Source organism: Episyrphus balteatus, chromosome X (genome assembly GCF_945859705.1).
Source record: "Episyrphus balteatus chromosome X, idEpiBalt1.1, whole genome shotgun sequence".
NCBI classification, from domain to species: domain Eukaryota; kingdom Metazoa; phylum Arthropoda; class Insecta; order Diptera; family Syrphidae; genus Episyrphus; species Episyrphus balteatus.
Window position 1 is genome coordinate 6,057,431 of NC_079138.1, and position 21,440 is coordinate 6,078,870.

The window sequence follows — 21,440 nt, forward strand, 5'->3', positions numbered from 1 at the left end:
GATGTTTCAGTCGAAACATGCCAGTTTTCAATAGCATTGCCTATGAATGGAGTGGATAGTGATGTAATTTGTTGGAATTGGCATAGTTAATTGAGATAAAATGGAAAAAGGATAATTTTTACACTGAAAAAAAAAAAACAAATTTTGATTTTTAAGAGGTTGGTTATTTGAAAAAAAGTTTTTTATTCGTATCCTGAAGAAAGAAAGAAAGAAATCACTTCACACCATTTTATATTTATTGTTACTTTTGAAAAATGTTTGGATATATTTTACTAAGCATGTAGCTTTTCTAGGTACTTATATGGCAAAAAAAAAAAAGATTGATTTTAAGACTTGAAAAATTATTTGTATGCTGTGGTTTTTAATGTTAAATATCAACTTAAGCTTTTTAAAAGGAATGCTATATGGACTACATTCAATCAAGTAAAAATTGTAAGTCAAATTAATAATATTTCAGGCGCAATGCAAACAGAAACACCAGTAGGTTTAATTGTTCTTAATTATAAATTTAAAAAAGGTCACTGCGGTGTATACGTACTTTTTTTTTTTTTTTTTGAGGTGGTGAATAAAAGCTTATTCTTCTATAAAATAAGTAGGATAGCAAAAAAGTTGGGCTATCCTGGGCTAACCTTGGGTAAACAAAGCACGGTTTCAAGCTAACGATTTTTTCACAGGAAAAAAAAAATCACAATTTTTTTGGTTTCTGATATGAAAAAAGTTTTTTGTTGTATCTTTTAAAAAAAATAGTGCAATAAAGAAAAAAAAAAATTGGGCTATCCTGGGCTAACACTGAGCAAAGGAACCACAGTGCAAAACCAACAGTTTTATGAAAAAGCAAACGACCAAATCCAAAGCAGAACAAGTTCGATCCACCGCGGTGCACCGCCTCAATAAAACTACTAAAATTGTAAGTTTGTTTTTCCTATTCTTTATATTTGCTTATGTTATTTTAATTAAACAGGAAATAAACTAGTTCGCAAGAATCTTGTTATATTCAATATTTTATTATTTGGACGGACTTTGCCGACAACAGTGGGCTAGCGAAAAAAAACCTTGGGCTATCCTTGGGCAATCGAACCAGACTAAGGTGGGTCGTTTTTGGTTTTTTTTTTTCGAATTTCAACTCGTAATAGCGCGGAGAAGTTTCGAATGGTAAAGATTAAGAAGGTGTTAAAAGATAATCAAAATCAGTTAATATCTTCAACCCACGCATCGGCTCTAAAGCTTGAAAAAAAATTTAAAAAAATGGTATTTTTACAAAAAAAATTTAACCACCCTACCGTCTTTTAATAATATAATAGCTTTGGACAACACTTATATAAGCTAAATATTAAGTAGAAAAAAAATTCTTCAAATTGGGTAAGGACTTTGGGTCGCAAACGCGTTTTGAAATTTGTCGAAATATAGCAAAATTCCAATTTTTACGATTTTTTTTAATGGTTTAGACCAGTGTTTTTCAAACTTTTAGAGCTTGCGACCCCCTTGAGAGGAAACATGTTTTGACGACCCCCTCACACTATAATAGCCCTGTTCCATTGGAGGTGGTAGTCTACTTATTGTAGATATTTTGGTTAATCTAGTACTCTCATCTACTCATGCTCTTCTTCCCGAGTAGATACGATTTGTATTGAATTCGTTGAAAGTGCGTTCCATTGAAAATCGCTAGTAAACTACTAGTAGTAAAGGAACAAGGCTAATGCGTCAGTATTTTTAAATTGCTGTTAACTGTACCCGTTTAAAATTCGATCTAATTGCATAAGATCTCACTTACATAATCGGTTTTTTCCGTGTTGTACATTTTATTGTGTTAAGCTTTTCCTGCTCACACTACTAAGCAGTGTTTGTACCATATACATTTGTAGCGATGGTGCTAAAGCTTTGACTGGCAACAAAAGTGAAACTCATAATGTAAAATTAAAGCCATAATGCCAAACTTATCATGAACACTCAGAGGATTTCTTGGAAAACTGCGGTTATGGTCAGTGTCAAGCAAACAAATTTGGTTCTTCTACCTGCGTTCAAAAAATTCTTGAAGAAAATTCATGGGAATAATCAATATTGGTTAGCTCCCAAATTTCTCTTATGGTAGAGAGTTTGTTTAATTTAAAGATGAGTTACTTTCAGAAATGGATTCTGAAAGTGAAAATGGAACTAATATGGGATTTAAAATTCTTGTTTGAATAGTTCGGTTGAGCTTGCTCATTAGGGTGGGCCAAAAAACTGAAATTCTTTTTTTTTATTTGGTACTCCGAAAAATCGATTGCTAGACACCTCTAGAATATACACACCAAATATGAGCTCTTAATATAATTGGGAAGGTCTTCCGCTTCGCAATTTTCCATTTTTACATCAAGCATTCTACTAAAAAAAAATCATTTTTTTTAAATCGATTTTTTAGCAAATTTATTTACATTCTTGTAGGAAATTAAGCGCTCTACAAAAAGGCCCTGTACACTTTTTTCGTTTATCTAACCGTTTAATAGATATTTGAGGTCCAAAAATCGAGAAAATCTTTAAAAATTCGTTTTTTGTTCTTAATTTTGTAACAAATTGAAAAACTATAATAATCAAACGCGCAAGACATATTCTTGTAAAAATAGATTGTTCCACAAAAAATGTCTTATTAACTTTTTTCTTTAATCTAACCAATTCTAAAGATATTCGAGCTCAAAATTAAAAAAAGTTATAATAAAAACATTTTTTACTTTTCAAAATTTTCTAATATTTTCTGAATATAAACTAGAAATTTAGCTAAAATGATGTCAAATAGATGTTCGCTCTTAGATTTATGTAGAACTGTTCATATTCATTGAAAAAAAAATTTTAAAACAAAGACCAAAAAGTACCAAAGTAGTAAAAAGCACTTTTATACCCTTTGTATGCTATTTCTTAGATTTTTTGATTAAGTTAGCACATTTCTTAAATCTTTCCTATTTATCTTCATATAAAGTTGATTATTTTGGTGTTATATATTTGGCAACTATGTTTTTATGAAAATAAATTGTAGATGTACATACATATCGATATCCCGTAATAATGTATTTAAAGAAGTTTTTTTTTTTGTAAAATGACTTTGATGTGAAAATATGATATGAGTTAAGCACCACGTTTTGGTACCATTTTGGTTGCCCTTTCATGTATGCAAATAAAAGTAGAGAGAAACCCATTAGTTTTCTCACAAGAATAATGTTGCTTTTTTTTTCGTTTGCAGAATCATTTTAGAAATGTGGCTTAATACATTCTTTTCCGGAAGGTATCGTTATATAAAAATATCAAATAATTAATTGATTAATAAAATAGAAACTTCGCCTAAAAAGGACTACAAACATAATTCTGTGGACTTTGAAAGATCCATTAGAGGTCTACATTGAATAAAGAGCCACAAAAAAAAATTCGGTGGGACTTCAAAGATTCATAGGGGGCCTACAATTACCTACTAATAGGGCCACAAACATAATTCTGTGGACTTCGGAAGATCCATAGGAGGCCACAATATGTTTATATTGACTGGCAACTACAACAAAAATGATCTTATTATACCTAACCTACCTGAAACAAAAAATAAATCTACATTCCAGACTTTCGTGCATTGCTTTTTCTTGCACGAGCTTCGATCTTATCCCTCTGTAGGCACACCTCTTTTTTGTGACGTGATAGGCACACGGGTGCGAATTTGGTTTATACTTTTTCATGTCGCTAGAACTTTTTTCGGTCACAATATTTTATAGAGAATCAAGTAAGAAATTGATGTAGAATATTCCGAGGAATTCGAATATTGTATTCACAATTCCGAAAAAAAATATTTTCACCCTTATAAAGAGACTTTTTTGTGATTACTTTTTTGAAAAATCGTATTTTTTTTATTTTTGTTCTGCCAAATTCGCACCCGTGTGCCGACAGAGGGTTATACATTGTATTTTTCATCTATGAAGCTTTACAGAAACGAAACAGAACAGAAAATCTTGTAGCCTGGGCATAAAGTTCGAATGTAGTTGAATTTGATGAATTTATTTTATTTGACTTCAAGAGAAAATGTTCACAGCGAGATTTCGTGCAAGTTTATTTTTTATTTTTGCTTTTCAACGATCGATGAGGGAATTTTGAAAGGACAATTAGGAATGTAGCCTGTGTCATGCAGATTTTATGGGTTGTTTAATTGTGCAAATTTGTGCGTCTCATTCATATTAGAAATTGTTCGATGAGGGATTTATTTCGTAGAATCAAGGTGTGCAATGCACACCTTGCACACCCCGATAGACGCCACTGTTTTAAACATATAAGAAATAACTGTATACAGGAATAGCTTGTCTTTAAACTTAAAACTGCTTGAAACGACGAAAATTATTCAAAATTATCAGTATTTTGGGAGCGGGTCAAAATTCTTTTGTCAAAATTCTGATTTCAAAATTCTTCTTTTCAAAATTCTGCTTTTTAAAATTCTGTTTTTCAAAATTCTGCTTTTCATAATTCAGTTTTACAAAATTCTGCCAAAAATTAAAAAAGTGTTTGAAAAATGCTAAAAAGCGCGCTCTTTTTAACATTTTCAAACCTTTTTTTTAAATTTTGGCAGAATTTTGTAAAATCATCTTCTAGCAAAATTTGCTGCTTATTTGAGTTTACTTACTTAAAGTACTTTGTCAATTTTTTTGTAATATTCATATTTTTTTGATAAATCAATAAATTTAAAAATATTGAGAAAAGGTTTTTAATGATAAATATTAATAAATTTAATGAATTAAAAAAGCAGAATTTTGAAAAACAGAATTTTTTTTGAAAAAAGCAGAATTTTGTAAATCAGAATTTTGAAGTCAGAATTTTGACCCGCTCCCTTTCAAAATATCTGCAAATTCTGACCCAAGTTTTGAAAACGGTTGCCAACACTAAATTTAGCACCCCACTGCTTCTCCGCTCTCCTGCAGAATTGAACAACCACAGTGAAATTAATCAAAGGTCCACACATTTTCAATTCCATGAAAGTTTTGTCCAAATAATGTCCATGTTCTTTTTTTTACAAAGCGAGTAACGAGCTAAAGTAAGAATTCCCAAAGTGTCAAAATGAAACAAAATCGTTTATGGTGGTTTTCATATAAATAATCTTTATTTGCATATTCATAATATCATAAATTTAAATCAGATGATTTTGTTTTTTTATTTTATTTTTTTTTTGTCTAAATAGAAATAAATGTCAATTAAAACGAAAAACGAAAAATGAAAAACTCAAATCCAAAAAAGAAAAGAATCGAATTTCCGAAATCGAGACCAAGAAAGGTCTCACTGCTGATATATTATATGTATGTTATGTACGTTGTTCGAGTATATTGTTTATGATGAATCAATATGGCATTTTTTGCTTGATTCCAAAAATGTATTTAACTAATTCGCGTTTCTTCTAAAAAAAATATACTCAAAGGAAAAAAAGAAGCAAACTCAAAATTAATTAACAATTACAACCGTGTGAATATACCATAGACAGATATTGTTTAAATTTTTTTTGTTTTCTATATTTATTATATTAAAAGATTTCGTTATATTTTGTTTTGTTTTTTGTTCTTGTATCTTTAATGTTGATTTTTTAATGTTGATTTTTTTCCATTTAAAAAAATTCACTTCATTTCGCTAAGGTAAAATGTTTTGTTTTTTTTTTTTTATATTTTTAGTTTTAAATATTTATTTTAAGCAAAAACATATTGAAAATTTTATTATAATGAAAAGGTTTTAGCCACTTTTATTTTGTTTATTTTGTTTAATTTTTTTTTTATTTGATTTGTTTGTTTTCAAGTTGTAATGAAATTACTAACAAATTATGTAAATACTTTTCTTTTCTTTGTTTTGTTTTTGTTTTTTTTTTTTCTTATTTTTTGTTTGTTTTGTGTTTTGTTTTAATATATCTTATGTTTATTTAACTGTTTTATTAAAATAACCTATACCGATAACGAAGAAATGAATAAAGAATTTATAATAACAATAAATTTATAATTTTTATTTATGAAAAAGATTTTTTATTAAATACATATAATTAATTTTGGATTTATATTAATTTCACGTCACGATTAGTTTTTTTAATTTTTTTTTTGTTTTGTTTTATTTTTTTTTTTGTGTATGGAACTATTTTATTTTTTTTTTTATTTTTTCTTCTTATCTAGGTATACATTGACAGACAATATATTTTATTTTGTTTCCAAACACTTTTTTAAAAAATTTTTTTTACTGAAAATTCAAATATATTTATGTATATGCAAAAAATATTGTGAAGGTAGATTTGATGTTTTTTATTTAATTTAATTTAATTTAATTAATATAATTTTATTAATTTAAAGATCAATAGAGAAATGGTACTTTAACATCTTTCATTTGTCTCCTTGTGTTTAGGTGTAAAATGAAAAAAATTTAAGAGATAAATAGTTTTTTTTTTTTTTTTTGTTTTTCTTTCTTTTTTTAAATACATTTTAGTGACTTTTTCATTAAGCGTCTAAGGTAGTTGTAAGTTAATTATTTGTTTATGTATTAATTTTTTAATGATTTTACAGTATTAAACATTTTATTTTTGTTAAAAAAAAAAACCATAAATATACTAATTTGTTTAACTAAAAAACAATAAAATTGGTTGTTGTTGGTTTAAGTATAAGAATTATTCAACATGTTTAATTTTCAAATTATTTTGTTTTTCCTCATGTATATATAATTATTTATAGTAGAAATAGACCCTACGTGTGTTTTGGATTTTTACTTTATTAAACTCGAGTGATCTCTTTTTTTATATTTATTTGTTTATTTAATTCATTTATTAATTTATTTAGTTATTTTTTGAATGACAATGAAAGATAACATTTCTAATGTGTAATGAGGAAAGGTAAATAATGTGATGGTAAAATTTGAGTAAAAGCTTTAAAAAAAAAAACAAAATAAGAAAATTTGTCTACTATATTCTCTCTTTTTTCGTTTTGACTAAAATTAGATTTTGTTTTGTTTTTTTTTTTTTTTTCTTTCTTTTTTTTTTATTACAAATAAATTCAAATACAATGAGTTACCCTAGGCTGAAGAGATGCTTTGCGACACATTTATTTCTGTTGATTTATGAAATCGAATGTGGTTGCACCGCTTATCTTTCCTGATGCACTCCGATGGAAATGGACGTTTTGCCATTTACTGTCACGTTTGTGCCACACGCGAGTTTCCTCAGATTGATGTGTATGGGCATGACCTTGTCTATAATAGTTAAATAGATAAATAAAAAAAATTTAAAATATTTTGAAAAAATGTAATTCAAATGTAAGAAATAGTTTTACACAAACAAAGTTATCTTTTGTAGTATGTTTAAAAAAAAAAAATTAAAATAGATGATTTTTGGCAAAATTATTTTATTAATAAGAATTTTAATGTACCCGACTTAAATTCAGATTAAACCGAAATTTCTTTCAACTTACTTGTCAATATATTGTGTCAGGCGTACATAAGCAATACACGCAGCATCTTCTCCCAACAAATGAACGTGAGGGTTGAGAATAGTTGTATTTATGGCCTTGCAGTTCTTGCCGAGAACTTTTAAAAGAGAATACAATTTAAAAATCAATTAGATTATGTTTTACAATTAAAAAAGAAAAACAAAAGTTTTTAAAATAAGAACTGGAATCCGGGAAGCATTTGCGTTTAAATACCAAAAATATTAAACAGAAAATAGGTGTGTTTTGTTGGCAAAGCTATCCGCAGTAGGATTTGCCGAAAAAACGCATTCGCACTATTAAATTTTTGTTTGTTAAAATGTTTGTACCTACTATCGAATATTCGTAAGATAATTTAATGAAAAGAAAAGCTCCCGAAAACATTTTTTCATGGACGATTCTAAAGAATATATGAGCAATTCATGTTTAAATTACAGTTTTTACTTAAACTAGTAAAATAAAATAAAAATAGTATCGATGATGTTTGATGGTGTTAATAAACATTTTTCATTTTGCATTAAAAACAAAAGGAAAGGAGTTTGTTTGTACACGGTGGTCTTGAAAACGCGGCAGGTTTTATAAAAATGGATCCCAAAAGTAATGATGCAGATTTGTTCGAAATGATCTCAGGATTCCAAATTTGTAAATTTCAAAATCGTACCTGATCCCTTTTTTGAGTTACAGGCATTATACATATATATACATTTGACTCAGAATGGGTAAAAAAAAATTAAACAAAAAACAAAAGCACATTATAATGTCCTATACCTTTTTCGAAAGCTAAAAAAACTCCTTGAATTTGATGTTTATTTGAAGTTAATTGAGCAAATAGTTTTTGAGATATTTAATTTCAAAGTCAAAATTTAAAAAAAGAAAATAATTTTTTGTATTTAAGTTAATTTTTTTTTTAATTTGAACCTTGTAGCAAGTTTTTTTTTCAAAATTGATTGTTCTATTTAGTTCTTAGTCAAATCCTTAAAAATAAATGCAAAAAACTATTCTAGTTTTTCAAAAATGGAAAAAATAGATAGGCACTTTAAATTTGTTTTATTTGTTCCTAAGGAAAAAATTGTATAATGGTTATTTAATCAACAGATTTGTAAGTTCTAATCACACTTAGTGTGACTCAGAATCAACCCAAAGAACGTAGTGGTATTTTGGCTCCTTTTTTGAGGTTTTTTGTTCATTTTTGGTGTTTTTACTTGCGATATAGGTACTATATATCAAGTTATGCATTCGTACAAAAAAAAAAAGTTGAGATAACATTTTTCCATGACATTACGATGGTAGACAATGCCAAAAAAGTGGGTCCCGGAAGTCCGTCTGTCTGTCTGTCTGTCTGTCTGTCAGTCTGTCAGTCTGTCTGTCTGTCTGTCTGTATAAGGAGCTACAGCCTAAACGGATGGACCGATTAATGTCAAACTTGGTATGTAGCGTTATTTGGCGACTCTCCAGAGGGGTTTTTGGAATTAATTTTTTTGGACCAAAAATAACGGTACTTGTCATATACCGATTTTAGTAAAATTGAAATATCTCAAAAACGGCTCCAACGATTTTGTTTAAAAAATTCAAATATTAGTTTTAAGCTGAGGTCTATATTTCAATGAAAATTTTTTTTTTCGAAAATCGTTATTAACGGTACCTGCCATAGAACCGTTTTTTTCAAATTCGAATATCTCCGAAACTTCTTATTCGATTTCAACGAAACTTTTTGTGAAGAAGCATTTATATAATTTAAATATAAACCAAAAATTAAATTTCCAAAAAAATAATTTTTGGATTTTTAAAAAAATTTTGAAAATTTTTTTTTGAAAAATCAAATTTTCGAAAACGGGACATTGAATTTTTTTGAAATTTTGTTTTTAGATGTTGATTAGTGATGTCTAGAAAATGGCATTACAATTTTATTTTAAAACTTTTTTTCCAAAAAATTATTTAAAAAAAATTGTTTTTTTAAAAAACGGCTCTAACGATTTTGAAAATTTTTTTTCTAAAAATGCACGTTAATATATCAATCAAAACTGCATACTTGTTTTGGAGGGCAATTTAATTTCAGATTTTATTTTATTTTTTTTTTAAACGAATTTTATTTTTTGTTTCAAAATTTCTATATAAAAAGTCTTAAAAATGTAAGCAACTTTAACTCCAAGAGCAAGTTCGTGCGACCCAGTCGTGCATTTTATTTTTTAATGTTTTTTGCCATTTTTAGAGTTTTGTATTTTTTTTTTTGTATTTTTATATTTTTTTAAATTATTTTAATAACGTTCTGAATATTTCAGGACTATTTTGGAAATGTAAGAGTTATATTATACTTATATCAGAGAAATATCCCACATAACATAGATTTCAGGACAGCTAAGGTCCTCAGGAACCCAAAAACCGTTTCTCGATTTCCATCGTAAGAGCCATTTTCCATGAATCCATAATGACCTTTCGCGTTAATTTACATGTAGACTTCAGATTTACACTGGGTCCCAACTATGTAATTCGATTCTATAAAAAATGTGTTCGAATTCGCAATAAATGCATCTCTGTAATTCTGTAAAAAATGAAAATTATACAGCTCCAGTCATGCCAAATCTTTTATTTGGTTTTATTTGGAAGATTTAGATTGGTATTATTCATTTAAGACACACAGTTTGACTATAAGACCGTGTGTGAATTGCGTTAAATAGTTAACCCCGTGTAAAAGTTTTGACGCTATTGAGGTGAATAAAAAAATTTCAACTGTATGGCTTATTGTTTAATATTTTTCTCTGCCTCTTTTCTGCCATGAAACTCCTTTTTAATAAAAAAAAAAAACAAAATCATCTGAAAAACAAATTTAAACTAATTTAACCAGGTCCCAAAGCCCATTAAATTTTTAACAGCTGAAAAGATGCGTAGAAAAGAACTATCATTTGACATTTCTGTTTTTATTTATTTAATTAATTAAAAAAACTGTTCAATTAGGATTCCGAATCGAAGAACAATTCCAGATTGTCAATAGTAAAAACGCCATAAGTAAAAAAAAATATTCTGAGTGAGAAACAAACAGCCCCATAACCTTCAAGAAAACAGTTAGAATAAAATTATTCAATGACTCGCTAACTCGCCCTATTCATCTCATCAAATCGGTTCAACTATTTCAGCGAAATGAGTAAGTTCGAATTTAGTTTCGAACTCATCTTAAATGTCATACCATACAGGAGAGATCCTGAGAACCCCGTCGAACAATGTTCCAATAAAAAATAACAAGAAATGTAGGCCTAAAAACTGCTGGAGCTGGTACAAGCAATTGCATAAGTACCAGCATATAATTGGCCTGAAAAATGAAACAATACAAAACCGGATGACTTTCCGCCGATTTATGAGGTCAACCTAACGAACCCCACAGGGCCACGACAGGCGGATCACTATCACTAGTTTGAACAGGTACATAGGAGGGTTTTGATACAATGGAGATCATATCAGCAAAAGAAGAACTAGGAACAAAAATTAAACGAAGTCAGTGATTTTATTTTCCTTGTAATCAGTGAAATTCCTATACATTGAGACAATTTATTTTTGCAGCTATTTTCTACGAACATTTCCTTCGAGATTCACAGAGTTACCATAATCGTTCCAATATTTTTGCCAAAAAATTTGTAATATTTGTTGTATTTTTAATACTTCTTCTACAGCGGACACCGATAGCTTTGCGAAAAAAAAACACGTTGAAAAAGTTTGATTAAGAACCTACATATAAAAAAAAGATTCGCTATCGTATATCGGAAAAAGTGATAAAAGATGAACTTTTGAAAATTTTACGGAGCGGGAGTCTCAAATTCTTAAAAAAAAAAAAATCAATGGAAAAGGTAATTTCCCATACAAAATAATGGCCCTTGATATGATAACAATCAACAAGATGGAACCATTTTATTCACAAAACGAAAACAACGATTTTATATGGTGCCCTAGTTTGGAATTGTGAATATTTTTTCTTAATTTGCAGTATTTAACTGCAGATAAACACGAAGCATACAAGTCGACATTATGATTCGCATGCAATCGAAAATACATGCAATACAAAAATTCAATTTAGAAAAGTATTCAGTAATTTACATTTTGAAATCCAACAAATCAGAATCAGGTAAAATTCAATTTGCGGCAAAAAAAAAAATGTATAAAGATTCATCCCATAACACCATTTGGGACCTTAAGTTACTCGACAAACGCATACTAGAAGCTTTAATTCCTTTAGAACAAAATATGATAGACACAAAAAAAAAAAAACAAAACAAAGATACCTACCGTTTGGAATAAAATATTGAAATTTAAAAAATAGACAAAGCGGATACTAAAAAACCCTAAAATACCTACCGTTTTCAAAGTAAAATTTATGAAAATCGATCCCTTCAACAAGATTTCCTAAAGCTTCTGGTTCGAACGCTGTCAAATGAGGGTCACAAATTTTTCTAGGAAATAAACAAAATATCCATGTATTGTATATTTTACATTAATTTTTTGTTTTATGTTTTACTTACGTATAACTATCAAAGTCACCACTGTTTATAGCTTCAATAAGTTGCTCCGTGATTTTAATAATCTCTTGTCGGCGTGCTACTTTTTTTAATTTCAAGAAGATTTTGTTCGAATTAAAGATGGATGAGGCAAGAAAGCACAGAAAGAGAACAAACAAAAAAGTCAAAATGGTGCAAGACGATAAGATAGTTAAACAAATTATAAACATTGAGTTTTTTCATCATATTATAAGAATATAAACAATTTTTCTTGGTTAGTTTTTTTTATATCTATAAAATTGCATTATGCAATATGAATTTTCGCCATTAATGTTTTTTTTTTATGCAAACATATAAGTATAATAAAATATACCTGCATTAATTTTATTAGCGACTTTATAAGACCACGCTTATTTAATATTAAGTTAAATAATGTTTTGTATAGTGATCTCACTTAATTTTAATTTAAATGTTATATGCTGTTCTAAATAAACGATTAATATAATATATGTACGTTGTTTTTTTTTATATTTTTTGCAATTTATCACGTGATTCATATATATTTAACTGAGCTTTGAACTTCAAAATATGGTGTTTTCTATATGAACATTTAAAGTTGCTAAAAAATTGATTAATACAATTAAAAAAAAAAGTAATAATTTTTTAAATGAAAAAAAAAAATAAAACAAAAAAAAGCAAAAATTATGATGGCAAGCTCAACTAAAATTTTTTCAATATTTCCATTTCTCTTTAAGATAACTTTTTTTTCTATACAAAAAAAAAATACAAAAAGCAAAGAAAAAATTAATAAAAAATATATCATGAAAAAAAAAATCAACGAGCGTATTCATAATTTTGGTACAAGAACAAAAAAGCTTTTGGGATCATATACAACAAATCAAAATGGAAATGAACGTTGTGTTTAAAAATTTAGAAAAAAAAAAAACACACACAATGTTAAACACACACACACACAAAATGAAAAGCACTAATAATACATATTTACAAACTGAAGTTTTTGTTAAAAGTAACGAACTTAATGAAAAAAAAAAAAAACATAAAAAGTAAACAAAAATGATTCCAACACAGATATTCTGCATTATTAAAATTTTTGAGTAAAGAAACTTTTCTCTATATTTAATATTTCGTTTGCTGCTTCAATAATTCATGACATTATAAGATAGTATTAGAATTCGCGAAATGAACCGTATTCCTAATTTCGATCGGATATGTGCCGTGCAACCTATTACTTCATGACAGTGTATTATACAATTTTCTTACAAAACAAAAATAAGTAACAGATAGTAATAAAGTGAAGTAAATGCATCTTTATGAACAAAAAAAAAAAAAACAGGAGTTGCCTCTTCCAGGACTTTTCTTAAGTTAAACTCAAATAAAATGCAAGCAATAAAAAATATGGTTGGGATCATTTTTTTTTTTTTAATTTTCTCTTTCCTGGGACTATAGATGGGAAAAGGCTCCATTAAAGTCCATCAAGCAGATTTTAATTAATTCTGAAAACTGAAACCACTGTTTCTCCATTTACAGGTCAGAAGTCAAATAAACTATTTCGCTCATCAAAATATGAATTGATAATAAATAAGAGGTGATTTGCCCACAAGTTCATTTAGGATTTATACCATCACGTCAATTCTTCTAGTTAATTTTTTTTTAGAAAAGTTGTTCAAACTGAACGTATGTAGGAAAAAAATTTAATTTTGGTGATTCCCTAAGGCGAAATTGAAATATTTTTGTAGGACCAAACTTAACAGTACCTACTTGCCATAAGACCAAAATGGAAAAGGTTTTGTTTTTTTTTTCTTTAAAAACGGTTCTAACGATTTTAATTTAAAATTTAAAAATACTTGCCATTTAACCGTTTTCTTGATATATCTAAATTTTCCCCTATAAAAGGTTTTGAGTAACTTTAAGGCAAAATTTAAAAAAAATTGAAAAGAAAACTTGAAACGGATTAAAAATTTGGTTGAAACTTTGTTGTTTTATAATTAAATGGCATACTTCATTTTGAGGATCAAAACCATTTTAAGGGATGATTTTGAAACTTTAACTTTTTTAATTTAAAATCCTACAAAAATTAATTTTTATTTTTATTTTTTTTATTTTTAAAATTCTTGAAAAAATTCTTTAAAAGGCTTTAATGTTCCCAAGCAACTTTTAACATAAGAGCAAGTTCGTGCATCCCAGTCGTGCATTTTATTTTAATTTCGATTACATAATGATTTAAAATTGATTGAAATTTTCGCAAATAAAAACACATGTAGGATAGGCATATTATGCTGATGCTTTAGTAAATGTATTCAAATATTCATGTGCGCATAAATATTCATTTGAAGTGCATGTTTAAAAAAAAAAAACAACTTGACAAATATAAAAGTGACCTACATTCTGTTTTATAAAAAAAAAAAAATGTATATTATATCTTTAATTTAATTAATGTTCTCATAACAATACATACCTGAGCATTGAGAATTTGTAGAGAGCTGTTGACAAGCTTTTGCTGGGCATACAATCCTTATCTCTAATTTGTTTGTTTTTATTTTTATTATATTTTTTTTTTTTGTGTGGAGAAGGACACGTTTATTTTTTTATAATTTTTCATCAAATATGTTTAAATTGAAGGTTGTTTTCAAGGTGTTTTTTTTTTTTTTTTTTTGTGAATTTACAAAAAATTTAAATTTTTGTTTAATTATATTTATTTGTATCATTTTTGGTATGCGATTCGGGAGGATAACAATAATATAAAAAAATGTATTGATTATAAAGTTTGTTAAATTTTTTCTTTAACTTTAAAATAAAAACTAATATTAAAAAAAAATAAATAAATAATGAATGTTAAAATGTATTAGAGTAAATACCTATGAATTATTAAATTTTTTTTTGCATTTTGTTTGTTTGTAAATTTTGTGCATTTTGCGTGTTAAGTTTCAAATTGAGAAGGCTTAAATAGCTGTATTATATGAAAATTAAATGGAAAATGAAAAAAAATAAATACATGTACTGTTTATATATTCAAGAAAAAAACGTTAAATGGAACTAAAATTCAAGTCATTGTAATTTTTTATAATTGATGTGTGCGGATAGTATAGTTATTTGTTTTTTAACACAGGATTAAATAACAGTAACTACATATTTAATTTGCTTTTTTTTTTCATAAACAGAAACATAATCTATGTATATCGGGACGGGTGCTTTTTTTTATTTCCTATTAAAAAAAAAATATATTCAAATTTAACATATTTATTTAATATTTACAAATTATTAAAGCAAAATAACAATCTCAGCTAAGTTTTTTAAAAGTATGTACTTTCCTTTTATATTGTTGGATATCATTCTCTGATACCCCAGAACTTAAGTACCGTTAATTGGTTTTATTGGTTAACCATTCCTATATTATGTGGTGATGAAAAATCTGCAAACTATTTATATGGCACCATTATTTCGTACTGTGAATTTAATCGACCTGTTTGATTCCATAGTAATCATACACAAGTGCGGTTATTTTATATCAATTTACCGCTCTTGCACCGCAGCGTCATAGCTGCAAATTGACGCGGCGTCATCGCACTTGTGTATTATTTCTATGGAATAAATTGGCGTCAAAAAACGCTTGTGATGTGTGCACCGGACCATTAGCGATTGCTTGAATGGAAACCGTGTGCGTCAGTGTCGCAGCGGAATGGTGTTAAAATGGCAATTTATTCGTGATTTTCAAGTGATCGATCATTGATCTCACGCTGAAACTATAGCGTCACGTTTTTGAAGAGACATTTTGATTTTAAATTGTCTCAAAAATTCAGCTCCAGGAAATAATGCGATTGAAGGAAAAAAGATGAGTGAGTGTGAGCGTGAACGACATCGAAGAGGGAGTTTAAGTATTGAATTTGGGTATAGTTGAGATTGACTTGGAAAAGGAAGTCTTTTGTTCTCCTAAAATTTCCCTAAATTGGATTTTCAATTTCAAAACCATTTTACCAATAAAAATTATTTTGTTTTGTTAATTGATATTATTTATCGATTGGCATATTGCATAATAAATGAAAGTAGATTGCCTTTCTGTGGATATATCGTTTGACGTTTTTATCCGTAATAAAAAAATTTCAGACACTCAGAGTTTATTTTATGTGTACCAAATTCGAGTTCATTTTTAATTAACGGAGAATTCGTTTCAGCATTATTAGACTCACGTTGTATGTTGAATAACCTAAGTTTTGAGCACACAGCCTAGGCTTTCGATCGTACACTGAGGGAAAATCCACCATAAAACAACGTGAAATCAATGAAAACCACATCGATTTAACTATTATTCGGAATGATTTTGCGTTGAAGATGAACATTTTAAAATCAATGTGGAAAATAGGTTAATTTTTGATGGTTTAATATCTTAAAGTCACATAAATCAAAGTAGTTCAACTTTGAATCAACGACGTTTCAACTTCAATTTATTTTTTCCCTCAGTGTAAGTCTCGTGTTTTACTTGACCTTTGTTTTTTTTTAGAGGAAATGAATGCTTAAGTCACTGTATCTCTCATTTTTTAAAGTAAATGCATTTATGTATAGGTTTAAAATTAAAAAAAAATTTTTTTTAATTTAAAAGAATGTGTTATATTTAAGATCTTGTCAAGTTTTTGTTTTTGCAATTATTTTCCTTTAATCAAATCACAATTAAACTTGAACTCACCGTCGGTTTTGTATCCAGAATCGCCAGTCTCATCGTCGATATCCAGCGCACGATAGCCTAGCACGCAAACATAGCAACAATGCCATCTTTTTAATTTAGTTTAAATGTAGTATATATGTGTCTTAGATAATGTATTGTTTTATTTTTTATTTTATTTTTAATGTTTTTCTTTTAAGTAACTTGCTTTTTGGATTTTTTATTTAGTAGTGTGTACCATGCTCTAACAAACATTTACAAAGCACTCCATTTGAATTCTGTACATATATAATTATTATATTAATATTCATGTATGATTTTTTTTATTCATTTTCATTATAATTACAAATAATGTGAATTTACATTAATAATGTAATTGCAAAAGCATTTACGAATTCTCTTCGTTTCACAAAATTATTGACTTGAGTTCATTTACACTATATCTCAAGCTATATTATATGTATGTAGTAATAAAATTATTTTTGTATGTATTTTAGCGTGGACAGACTTTTTTCATGAAAAAAAAACGACAGGAATAGCAAAATTCTAAATGCAGAATATTTTGAGCAAAACAGATAATACAAAAAAAAAAGACTCAAAATAAAATAAACAAACAATATAAATTTTTTGTTTTTTTTTTTCGTTTCTTCAAAAAAACTTTTTTTTTTAAGGAAAATACAATACAATTTTACAAAAAAAAAAAAAAAAAATAAAACAATGAAAAATGAAAGCATTACTGTTAGTTTTCGGTTTGATGTGATTTCGTAAAACAACATGAATGTTGAAAAAAGTCTGTAAACAAAAAATAGAAAAACGAGCAATAAACATTTAATGCGAATTTTTTTTTTTTTTTTTTTGAAAACAAAAGCGTCATTTTAGGAAAACAGATTATATTTTTTTTTCAGAAATTGAGATAAAACTGTTTTGTTTTCTACGTTTTTCTTTTAAATTGTTTTTTTTTATTTTTTTTGGTTGACCCGATTGGATAGGTAAAGGATATAGAATGCACTCAGTTTTGATTGATTCCAAAGCCAATATTGATGGGGGATACAATATGATTGCAAACTGTTTCAACTTTTATTTAGAAAATCAATCGTACCAGTTCTGCTCTTAATAGCCAAAAAATTGGTTTTAACTCAACTAATCACTGCACAGAAAAAACCTTAAGACAACTCAGCCCATCAAAGGACAATTCATCTTAAGGATCATGTCACAAAGAGAAACACTATTCACTTTTGAAGTTTTTATCTGCTTATTAATGCGAATTTTCGATCAACTCAACTCTTAGTAATTTGACAGACTACCTAGAGTTATCTTTTTAAAATGATCTTAAAAATGCCAGAGTAGAAATGGCAGAAATTATAGAGCATCTTCTCTACCGATACGGTTGTCATGTTATGTCCTTATAAGAAAAAAAGAACTCAAAATATCAATCAAAATTAAATTTATAATGCGATAATATGGATCGAATAATTTTGTTTTACCATAATACAGTGGTGGAAAACAAATACATTATAAACACGCTCTTTCTTTTCAAAATTTAAGCATGTTCTTAATATAAATATAAAATATTAGAAATATATTTAAGCACAGATATTTGACCAATCCGATGTTTTATTTTGGACCTCCTCTTCGGTACCCCTTTTTTTTCTTTTATAACGAATGTTGTTAAAATTATTAAGGATGTTTTATTTTTTTTTCGGCATTGTGGCATTTTTTCAACCCCAAGAGCCAACTTTTAGAAATTTATTGGGGATAGTTTATGGTATTAATGGTACGTTTAATTGATTGATCAAGTTTGGTAAATGTCCTTGCTAAAAAACCAAAAGCAGGATATTTCTTAATAATATTTAAAAATGTGTCTAATATTTTGTTTTACTGAACTACTAACAAGGAGGGTGTTTCTAATTAATTTCCCACCACTGTATGTAACAGGGTGTCCCAAAAGTCGAACGTCGAAACGAAAACGGTATATTTTGGGCGTTATGGGCATTTGAAAAAAAGTCGAAAAAACAAACAAATTTACATGACTCTAATTCAATGAGCCGTAGTGTAAAAAAATGCACTACGATGTTTCGGCAAGTTGTCTTAAAAGTTGGTGTGTTCAATTCTCTTTTCAAAATGGTATAACATTTTTGGGAATATTTCATAAATAACCGAGATAAAATTTTTTTTCTTAAGAAATCCGACTTTTTTTAGGTAATTTTTCCATATTATTCAAGTTTTGTACCCTTTCAGAACCTTTCAGAATACAAAAGCTTAAATAATATGGAAAAATTATCTAAAAAAAAGTCAGATTTCTTAAAAAAAAATTTTATCTCGGTTATTTATGAAATATTCCCAACAATGAAAAATTAAGATTTGTAGTCAAGGTACATGAAAAACCGTCACAGGGTGACCATTTTTCGACTTTTTTTCAAATGCACATAACTCCCAAAATATTTGGCTGCGATTTTTTTTATTATTTTTCTAATAACTGTCACCACCTACCCTATCTACCGTTTTCGTTTCGACGTTAACTTTTGGGACACCCTGTATACGACTTTCAAAAAAGTACGCGATGCTTCGAGCAGTTGATACATTTTAAAGGCCTAAACCTGCGCTGTCATTTAATTTGTTTGCAGTGCTTTTTGTTTACGATGATGACACTGGCACAATGCAAGACGCTAGGTAAGCTGAAGAATTTTAAAGTATGTAGTTTAAACAGCTTGAGAGCCAGCACTATTACCACATTATTTAATGTTAATTACCGAATTTAATGGGATGCAAACATTATAAGGACATTTTTAAGATCTGAAGACCTAATTACTTTTCCAATCGAGTTTGGCCATAAAAAAAAGATAACCTTATAGCAAATTGTGCATCTCACAAATGCACTAAGATAAAATATATAACGTGAACCTGAACATCCACCACCCTCGTAATATTGTGAACGCCCAGTTATAAATGTTCATAGATGAGAACTGGACAATTAGATCCATCATGAAGTTTCTTTATGAAAGATGGCATTTTTTTTTTTTGGTTTTGTTATAGTTTTTTCTAACAAGTCATTTTGTACATATATGCATCTATAGTTAATTACTGTTTCACCCAATTTGACATATTGACATACCTTGAACGCATTTAAATAATGATGCGCCAACTTGATTGCTGTCACCACCACCAACATTGTTTGTATCTCTATCTGGTTTATGCTGTAACTGCTCTGTTTGCTGAGGAAGTTGAATGCACTGGGATATTTGCGAATCGCCATTTTTGTTTTGCTTTTGATTATTATTATTATTACTGAACAGTAAATTAACCATTTTTGGAAGGTGAGGAGCTTTGTGTTGTTTGTCGCCGCTTATACTTGACAAAGAAGATGTGGAAGGTTTATTATTATCTATTCCTCCGGATATGGATACGGTTGTATCCATATTTACATAATCGCTAGTTAAATGTGGAGATAATGGTGGTGAGATACTGTTAATACTGCCGCCGGCTCCGCTGCCTGTTGGGTATTTTCACACGTTTTGGTTGATTCAAAATCCTTTCAAATTTATTTATTTTTTTTTTGGTTGTTAGATTAAGTCATGGGAAGGTATGAAACTATGCATTTGTTTTTTTTTTTTTTTTTAATACATTCGATATAATTATGTATATGTATGTATATTGATAAACTACGTTTTGTGAACCTAATTTTTTTTTGTATACATTTCCCAACTAACACAGCAACTTCTGTAAATTGAAATCTGGCAGGTAATAGCTTGTATAGAGCTTGTTTAAAAAAAAATGCTTATAGAAGTTTCAACTTGTTTTACAAACTTTTAAAAAGATGTATAAATACAGTTAAATAAACTTAGTCGAAGAAAGCTTGTTTCTCGGATCAGCTTCGGTTAGTAAATTAGTAGAAGTTAACAGAAAATTAATCTTCTTAAAGACTTGGTTTGACAAGATTTTATAACTGTATCAAGCCAAGCTTTTTGGTAACTTTTGGTAACGAAGTTTAAAAGAGATTGTTTTTCGCTTTTGACATTGAATAATCAAGCTCGGAAATCCTTTGTTCGTGGAAAATATACCTACAAAGTATGAGTAATTCGTGTAAAAAAGTTAAAAAAAAAAATCTGGTCATTACAATAGATCCCTTGCCATCAGACGGAAATCTATGCTCCGAACAGCTTATGAGCTGGAACGCCAAGTAAGAAATATTGTGAATTTCTTTTGTAATAGCTTGTGTGTTTTTTTCTTGTTCATGCAATTTTTTTATAATCCTGGATAATGGACAACTGTTATTGGTCTAGATAAATCTTAAGAAATATTGAATGAGATGACTTTTTTTTTTGAAGTTTGGAAATGGAGTGTACTCGTAATTAATTTCATTTTTTGATTTTTTATTTATCTTTGAAATTTTTTTTTAATAAATTCTTAAACTGAGCTTCAAAAAAATATTTTGTGCTACATTCATTGCTTATAAATATTGTTTTAATCAGTTTAGTTAGAATTGGAAAAAGTTCCAGTAATGTGAATCCCTCTAAAATCCGAAAACGCCTTGTTTTAATTAGTTCACATTATGGAGGGACTACTGAATTTATAATTTCCATGAGACTTGTAAAAAAATGTTGCAGGAAATTCGTTTGTTTTTCCTGTTTCTATAATTTTGATAAGAGCTGAAGGTATTAAAGAATTCTCTCGAAACTTAAAACCTGCTTCGTTAAAGCTTTTTATAGACCTTATAAGGTCATTGCTATAATGGCTACAAACCAAACTAAAATTTAACAGAAGCTGAAATGTAACTTCTGAAATAGGTTTACCGAAGCTGAAATGTTAGTTGAGGCTGATACTTGCACATTTTTTTTTTCTGCTAAG

General features: G+C 28.0%; 1 protein-coding gene across 13 annotated transcripts in view; it reads right to left on the bottom strand.

Annotated features, from left to right (window-relative positions):
- Positions 1–6,922: 6,922 nt before the first annotated feature.
- Positions 6,923–21,440, bottom strand: part of LOC129920740 (calcium/calmodulin-dependent protein kinase type II alpha chain) — a 62,106-nt gene continuing 47,588 nt past the window's right edge. For 4 of the 13 annotated variants that reach the window (XM_056002323.1, XM_056002325.1, XM_056002327.1 and 1 more), the window contains exons 12-18: positions 19,708–20,085; positions 16,620–16,676; positions 14,397–14,459; positions 11,945–12,023; positions 11,781–11,875; positions 7,425–7,539; positions 6,923–7,206 (exon numbers count right to left, since the gene is read on the bottom strand). In XM_056002323.1, coding sequence (XP_055858298.1) covers positions 7,059–7,206; positions 7,425–7,539; positions 11,781–11,875; positions 11,945–12,023; positions 14,397–14,459; positions 16,620–16,676; positions 19,708–20,085 — 935 coding nt within the window. In that variant the 3' untranslated portion in view covers positions 6,923–7,058. The remainder of the gene's footprint in view (positions 7,207–7,424; positions 7,540–11,780; positions 11,876–11,944; positions 12,024–14,396; positions 14,460–16,619; positions 16,677–19,707; positions 20,086–21,440) is intronic. The other 9 variants (XM_056002334.1, XM_056002336.1, XM_056002333.1 and 6 more) reach the window with 7 other exon arrangements.